General features: G+C 41.7%; 1 protein-coding gene across 1 annotated transcript; it reads right to left on the bottom strand.

Annotated features, from left to right (window-relative positions):
* Positions 1 to 900: 900 nt before the first annotated feature.
* LOC131248354 (21 kDa protein-like) lies at positions 901 to 1,837 on the bottom strand. Its single transcript, XM_058248616.1, has one exon. It carries the CDS (start codon positions 1,764 to 1,766, stop codon positions 1,155 to 1,157), a length of 612 nt encoding a protein of 203 aa, XP_058104599.1. The 5' UTR covers positions 1,767 to 1,837; the 3' UTR covers positions 901 to 1,154.
* Positions 1,838 to 8,967: the final 7,130 nt, after the last annotated feature.

The following is an 8,967-nucleotide window of genomic DNA, read 5'->3' as shown; positions in this document are numbered from 1 at the left end:
CATCTCTTATTGAATTTTAATTTTGAATTCGAAATTCAATTTCAAACTAAAAAAAAAAATTTTAAAAATTTTAAAAAGAAGAAGAAGAAGAAGAAGAAGATATTCCATGAAACTCATCCCTTACTAGTTGCCTACAAGTGGCTCACGGACCCATGTCTAACCACAGGTAAATGCATGACAATCCAAAACAAGTTAACAGTAACTCACTCGTTGATCCAAAAGCAGACATGTTTGTTTATAGATTGACTCAAAATCTTTCAATTCAGAAATGATAATTGGAGACATGTCTCATTATTATTATTATTATTATTATTATTATAATAGAGGAATGCTCGCATGCTCACCTTCTTATGTGAGCACCTGTGCACACCTTTCCACATGTGTTATGAGCACAGAATCTGAACGGTCTACATGATGCAGCACCCCTTGAAACTTTACAAGCCCAACTTTCAGCCCGATACAAAACTCCGGTGGGACATGGCGAAATGAAATAGTTTCCTCCCTTGATTTACATTTCTCTTTGGTATGGCCCACTAGAGTTTTGGATCTGGGGTTCAAAGGTGTCCTCATGCCAGATGGAGATTCGCCATCAGTGCAAAGGCAGATTAATGGATCCATGGCTCACAACCTGCCTTTCAGCATCCTCCAGTTTTGCCAATAAGAAAAGGCCTGTTCAAGCCATTATGAGTGTAGCTGTCTCAACAGAAAGTGACCCCACGGGCGAGTTTTCTAGTGACTCGGCTCAAAATCTTGTCCACACACCGAATTCCAGGACTATGGTTAGAATCGAATGCCCCACACATCCATAGGCAGTGGGGATTTGTGCAAGATCCTAACCATGGTTGGAATGTTCCATGCATCCATAAGCAGAGGTTGGTGTACAACGTACATGTTTCCAGAAAGAAAAAAGGAGACATGAAGTTATCAAATTCCTTAGCTTTCAAGGAAATTTCATTTCCTCCTAATATGGTTTTGCATGTCATCCCCCCAAAGTTACACACATTAGGTTTAACCAAACACATGAAATGCCATGAATCAACAAACATCCCTGAAACTACAACATTACAAATCTTAGGATAGTAGACCAGAAAATCTTAGGAATTGCATGCACATCATCTACATTGAAACTCCCACTACAGTGACTTCTCTCGAGTCTACGAGAGGTGGCTGATAAGCGCCAAAGCATTGCTTGTCAGCTGCGCAATATTCACGACATGGCCCCTCACCTTGTTCTTGATGTCGCCATTCATGGCATTTCCAGCGAAGCCATCCATGCACGTATCCTCATCCGTCACAGCGGCGCTCACCCATGTCTTGATGTTGTCCATCCGACTATTGAATTGTGGCCCATTCAGGTGCCCCATCTCCTCTAAAGATTGTTGGAGCTCATCAACCGAATCACCTATCGTCTTGATGCAGTCGCTCATCGCGCCTGCCTCTCTAGGCTTCAAGTGATTTCCTGCAGATAGCTTCGATAACACGGCCAAAGTCGATCGGGCGGCTGATAGGCTCACAGATAATGCGACGTGGGCTAGTTTTCTAGGGCTGGTGTGAATGTCACTTGCATGGGCAGAGAGAGATTGGAAGCAGACTCGTGGATAGGTGGTCACAGTGCATGAACTTCGAATGAACTCGGCGCTGGCTTTGATGTGGGGCTCGACCTTTGTCGATGCTGAGCATGTTTTAATGTCAGAGATGAGGAAGATGAGAATGAGAAGGGCCCCAAGAACATGGAATGGTTGGCTACACCTGCCATCACCTTCCATGTTTTCTCTCACACAGATGGAAGGGATATTTTGAGTAATGGGAAGGGTTGTTTCCTTTTTTATAACGAAACATGTGAAATCATAGCTAGATCTGGGTGGGTGTTTGCCAACATTTATTAAATGGTGGCAACTCATTGCCTGTGTACGTTGCATGGATATACATCAATCCTGACCGTCCAGATCATGGGGTTATTTGGGGATGTCTAGTTTTAAAAATACACTTGGTGGATGATCCTAACTATCTTTCGATTGTTGGCTACCTTCTCATCGACTGTACATCTGATGGTCACAACTTGGACGGATAGGATCCTTCAATCAGCGTGACTGAATGGTTACAAAAGCACAACAGAATCTGCCCTGGAATTTCGGTGCTCCACTTACCACAATAATGGTAACCGCAAACAGTCTCACCGACACGAAACCAATCACGACTCCGAGAAAATCACAAGTCGCATTCATATTCCTACCGCTCAGTTTTGGGTGCGTTTGGATGTCAAATCACAATTAGGGAAGACAAGTGTCCTTCGGAAACGGATTGGCTACTACCCCTGACAGCAGCCCGGTGGCTGATGGTTGGTCCTCTGTGGGCCCCTCCATGATGTATGTGTTTCATCCATGCCGTCCATCTATTTTTCTAGATCATTTTATTGTATGACATCAAAAATTAGGTATATCCCAATCTCAAGTGGACCACATTACAAGAAATAGTGTTGAATGAATGTCAACCATTACAAACTTCTTGGGAGCCATAAAAGTATTGGATCAAGCTGATCTTTGTTTTTTTTTTTTTTTTACCTTCATCTGGGTCTGTATGACCTAATCAACAGACTGGATGTCAAATAAACAGTACAGTGGGCCTTAGGAGGATTTTAATGGTGGATATCCAATCACTATTGTTTTCCTGTGGTGTGGTCCAACTGAGACTTATATCCCCTCTTTTTTCAGTATCAAACACTAAAATGATCTTTAAAAATGGATGAACGGAATGGATGAAACACATACATCATAGTGGGGCCCATAGAGCACCGACCATCAGCCACCGGGCTGGTGTCAGGGGGAGTAGCCAATCCGTTTCCGTGTCCTTCACTACCGCGATTGGGGTCTATATGAATATTAGGGGTAGGCTATGTAAGGAAAAGATTTCAATGATCTTCAAATAATCCAATTCTAAGGAGCATGCTATTTGTTATTACGAAGAGATCCAAACGCACCTAAGGTTGTCGAGGTGTAATTATACAGAATGGTGTAATCCCTGTCAACGACAAAAACAAAGCGAGGCCATGTGAGTGGTGTCTTGTTGTGGGACTCATCCACATGGAAACAATAACTCATCTAAAAAGTAAGGGCCCACCAACGGTTGGATGTTTCGCATCTTTCCTGCTTTTTTTTTCTTTTTTTTTTTTTTGCAGCAATGCTAGAGCTTAGGAAGGGTACATTTTGATAAGATGTGTCCAGCTCGTAAAGGACGCCGATTGCCTGGAGACCCGCGGTCACTAAGGATATCCGTGGTTACCTGACTCCGTGGGGCCCATCGTGATGGGTATGTTTTATCTGTACTGTCCATCCGTTTTGCCAATTCATTTTAGCACATGGACTAAAAATTAGAGGTGGGCATCGATTGTCGGACCGGATTGGGTCCAACTCCACTCGTCCGAAACTTTCAATGCACTGACCCAAACTTGATCCGATCCATTACACTATTGGCCTGACCCGAACCGAGTCCGACTTGGTCTGGGAAACCAAATCGGATCGGATTGGGTATGGTTCGGATCGAATATTTTGTTTTAAAATATTTTTTTTCGCAGTGTAGTCCACTTGTTCTTTAGATCTATCTTATTTTTTGGCTAAAGCCTTAAGACGAGCCCGCCAAATGGATGGACGGTTTGGATATAACACATACCTCATGATGGGACCTATAGAACTTACTGACGTCAATACACCAGTGTGGTACACCTGCCCGTCCGCTTCTTGTACAAGAGTTGAAAGGGGTTACAGGTTACCCTCCCATTAAAACATTCATAATTATTTTTTTGGCCCACCGAGGTGTGGTTTATAAATCTAGACCATCCATTATGTGTGTCCCACTTGGATGAGGGGTCATACCAAGTTTCGGATGCATCCAATTTTTAGGTGGACCCCACCAAGTACTTTTATATGTTTTAGGAATGTCTTCACATGATTTTAGATGGTATCGCCTACCTTAGTTTCGTATACGGCTGTTTTTGGGATATCCCATAATTTAAAGGGGACCCATCAAATGCATGGTGTTGATGTTAGACACGCATCACAGTGGGGCCCTCACATCTCAACCTCATGGGAAGTTCCCATGAGCTCAACTGCATAGAACCATTTTTCTGTTTTCTTTCTTTTCTTGTGGCAGTCTAGCAGAGCTCGGTGCTCGATGCACCTCGAGCCATGAGCTGAGGCCTGAGAGGACGGGTTGGCTACTCCTCCTGCAACCAGCCAATGGCTGGTGGTCGATGCTATATGGACCCCACCATGATGTATTTATTTCATCCATCCGGTCCATCTATTTTTCTAGATCATTTTATGGTATTAAACCAAAAATAAGGTATATCTCAATCTCAAGTGGAAAACATTATAGGAAACAATGTTAAATGAATATTGCAGATCGGATCGAATCGGTCTGGATTGGCTGCCGATCCAAACTCAACTCGATGTGCGGTCGGATCTGAGTGGAACTACTCGATCTGACCCGATCTTGGCCTTCAGTTCAGATCGGATCAAATCGGGTTGGATCTGTTGGATCGGATAGGATTCCGGTCGGCTCTACTAAAAATTAGCCAAATCCAAAGGTGAAGTGTAACACACCACAGGAAATAGTGGGGAATAATGTTATAAAATATTGATTTTATAAAAATATTTTAAAATAAAAATAATATATATAATAGATAAAAAGTGTTTGAAAAACACCTTTTTGTGGGTTTTGGGAATAGTCCCACATTAGAAAAAAGGGAGAAAATTTTGTGGTTTAAATGAAAAGTGTGGAATACCTTATTATTTGCTCACATAGTCCATAGACCATGGGACTTGCGTGTTCCAGTGCGTAGTAATGGAACACCCGCGCGCGCACTCGCGCTGGGGCACGGGCTCGGTCTCGGTCTCGGTCTCGGGCTCGGGTTCGAGCTTGGTGTGAGGGCGTGGGCATGTGAAGCAGTGTGACTGTAGAGGCGACTAGGTGGCTAAGGTGAGTGGTTGTTTGAAAGGGATGTCACAGAGGGTCGCTCCCTTCGTGAATCGGAGCGAGACGTGTGCGAATCACGGTGCGACTAGGTGGCTAAGGTGAGTGGCTGTTTGGAAGGGAGATTAGAGGACTGAGATAGAGGTCCTCCAGTATATATAGAGGGGCTGAAAAAGGCTGTTGCAGCAAAAACTGTAAGAGTTGTACCATTAGTGCAGAGACCAACTGTAACTGCTGCATGGCTAGCCCAACAGCTAGAAAACGGCTAGCTACTATCTCACAACAGTTAACATGCAGCAGTTTAATGACCCATGCACAACAGTCAGAAAATAGCTATAAAACGGCTAGTTTTCTCCAACAGCTAGAAAACGGTGATGGAATTTATTTCTCTAGACCATAACCCCCAACCACCACAACCTATATAAACAAGGACTAGATGGGTCTCCAAACCATCTCTCAACCCACTCCAGCAAACCCATACGAACTGAAACAGCCAACCACTCCTCTCCTATACTCCAGTGATTCCAGCAAAACAACAAGAGTTGAACCTTCGCTTGAAGAACAGACCAGCGATGTGGTCTAGAACGGTTCAATTAAACTAATAGCTGAAGATTGAACTAATAGCTGAAAAACAAGAAGAATAGACCAGTGTAGTGGTCTCATTTACATACATCTTCTTCTCTCTTTTTCCTTTTGGATTTTTTTCCCTTTTATTGTATTTTTGCCAGACTGAGTGTAACAGAGTTCCAATTAGTAGGCCTTCGTGTTTGCTGAACGCAGACCCACATCAGGCTCGTCGTATCCTAGAAGTGGTTTTCCTGTAACCTATCAGCATACTCAATTCATTTGAGTAGGGGCAAATAATACTTTAAGGACAGCGTCCTAGATGTGCTTCAGCCTGTCCTTAGTTCAAATCATCTTCATTTTTTGTTTCCATATTTTACAGAAATATTTTTATTCTATACAAAAAACAACAATCTTAAAGTGTTATTTGATGGAAGCTAACAGTGTTTCATCCATCAAGTTGATGAATCAAGACTTGATACGTCTTGATCGGTTCGATGGAACCAATTTTACGAGATAGCAAGACAAGCTGAAATTTCTTCTGATGGTGCTGAAGATCTACTACATATTATATCCAAATCTACAAACACTACCTGAAGCATCCGACAAAGACACACCTGAACAGGTAGCTGCTCGCACCAAACAAGCCGAAGACAAACTCTTGTGTCGGGACACATTCTAAACACGCTCTCCGACCGCCTGTATGATCTGTACTAATAGACGTCATCCGCAAAGGAAATCTGAGCCGCTCTAGAGTTCAAATATAAGGCTGAAGAAGAAGGTACCAACAAATTTCTCATCGCTAGGTATTTTGACTTCAACATGGTAGATAACAAACCGCTGCAGCCCCAAATCCAAGAACTGCAGCTAATAGTAAACAAAATCAAAGCCATTAAAATTGATCTTCCTTGAATCATTCCAAGTCGGGGCTATAATTGTTAAATTGCCACCGATGTGGAAAGACTATAAAAAGAAGTTGTTGCATAAAACTGAGGACTATATACTGGGACAAATTCAGAAACACCTCAGAATTGAGGAAGAATCCAGTAACCGCGACAGAAAGAATGATAACGGGAATACCTCGTCCAAGGTACATGCAGTAAAGAACACTAATAACAAGAATCCTTAGTGACCACGGCTCTCCAGGCAAAATTAATGGTCATTTAATGCAACTGACATTTTTTACGAACATTTTTTAATTATGCACTAAAAATGAGCTGTTAAAATGTAGGACGCGAATTGCGTACTACCCCCGCCCGTCCCGAGCTCCGAACGGGCAGTTCTGTGGGCGGGCCCACCGTGATGTATCTGTACATCCAAACCGTCTATCCCTTTTATCAGATTATTTTAAGGCATCAAAATAAAAATGAGGCATATCCAACGATCAAATGGACCACACCACAGATGACTCTTGCATTTAATGCAACTGACATTTAATGCTTTATGCATTTTAATGCAACCAAGCTTATTAGTTGGGATGGATAAAACGGAAACAGATTGGCTACTCTCCCTGTCACCAGCTAATGGCTGCTGGTCGATGCTCCGTGGGCCCCAACTTGATGTATGTGTTTCATCCATGCGGTCCATCTATTTTTCAAATCATTTTATGTTATGAGACCAAAAATGAGGTATATGCCATTCTCAAGTGGACCACATTAAACAGTGTTGAATGAGTGTCGAGCATTAAAAACTTTTTGGGGGCATAAAAGTTTTGGATCAAGCCCGATCTTTGTTTTTTCCCTTCATCTGGGCATGAGATTTTAATGTCTTTTCCCTTCATTTTTACAGATCATTTTAGGGCTTGATCCCAAAAATGAGTGGGATATAAATCTCAGGTGGATCACACCACATGAAAACAATAGTGATTGGATATCCACCATTAAAATCCTCCTAAGGCCCACTGTACTGTTTATTTGAAATCCAATCTGTTGATTAGGTCATACAGGCCCATATGAAGGGAAAAAACAAAGATCGGGCTTGATCCAAAACTTCTTATGGCCACAAAAGTTTTGGATTAGGCTGATAATTGTTTGTTTTTTTTTTTTTTTTTCTCTCTCTTCATCTATGTTTGGGTATCCTTATTAACATGCTAGATGGCAAGTAAATATTATAGTGGCCCAAGGAAGTTTTTAATGGTGGCTTTCAATCATCACTTTCCATTAGCATGGCTCACTTAAGAGTTGCATCTGCCTATTTTTGGGCTCAGGGCCTAAGATGAACTAAAACATGGATGACATGGATGGAACGCGGATATAGAATACATACATCAAGGTGCACCCTAGCCTCACCCAAGACATGCAACTCTGCCATGGGCCCCCCACCTTGATGTATGTATTGTGTATTCACATACGTCGTGCGTCATCCATCTGTTTTGCCCTCTCATTTTACGACATGAGCCAAAAAATGAAACAAATCCAAATTTTATATGAACCATATGATGGGAAATGGGGGTGATTGAACACCTACCATTAAAAACTTCCTAGGGCTCATGGTAATGTTCCTGGGATATTTATTTGACATTCATCTTATCGATAATAGTCACAAAAACTTGGATGAAGGGAAAAAACATATTTCAGCTTAATATAAAACTTTTATGGCCCACAGGAAGTTTTTTATGGTCAATGCCACTGTTCCTGATTGTTATTATATGAGCCACCTTAAATTTAGATATCTTCCAAAATTGAGCTAGCAGACGGGTGAATGACCTAGATATATGATACATACCTCAAAGGTGCGTCAATGGTCATGGTTGCAGCTAATTTGCTCCCCCAACAGAGGTGAGCAGCAATGTGGTGGGATTTGGTCCTGATGTATCAAACCAAAAGCCCCCGCAAAGCTCATTTAAAAGTTGCTTGGTCGAGCAAGTACATGATTAGACCCATCGTTGGTAGTAGCAAGCGGGCCAATCAAATCCCGCCACATTGCCTGTCCTACTTAGACAATCAGGGCAACATGCAATCTGAATCCCTGAGAAACAAAGGAATAATGGAACCGAATTGCCTAGCACATGCTGTTTATGCCATCTAAAATACAAAAATGTTTTTCAGGGATGAATTGAAAACACAAAAATATCAGCCTAATCCAAAACTTTTTATGGCGCCACTGGACATTCAATGCTCATTGTCTAGCCGTATGGCCCACTTGAGTTTTAGGTCGGTCTCATTTTTGAGCTCATGTCCTAATATAATTTATAAAAATCGATGAATAGAATGAATATATCACACTTGATTTTTTTATTTTTATTTTTATTTTTGAATGCTTTAAAATTTTTTATGTTTTTAAATTTTTTATAAAAACTGACCCTATGATTTTCTTTTTAAACCTTATTCCTATGTATCTTGCATTGAAAATAGTATCACATTGTAAATGTAAGAGAGATATGAAAAGGTTATAGATGGGACTTGGTGTAGAAGGGATTGGGCCTTAAGGGAAACT

This window comes from Magnolia sinica, chromosome 6 (genome assembly GCF_029962835.1).
Source record: "Magnolia sinica isolate HGM2019 chromosome 6, MsV1, whole genome shotgun sequence".
Classification (NCBI taxonomy): Eukaryota; Viridiplantae; Streptophyta; class Magnoliopsida; order Magnoliales; family Magnoliaceae; genus Magnolia; species Magnolia sinica.
The sequence above is the reverse complement of the archived record's forward strand: the minus strand, read 5'-3'. Positions and strand labels throughout refer to the sequence as shown.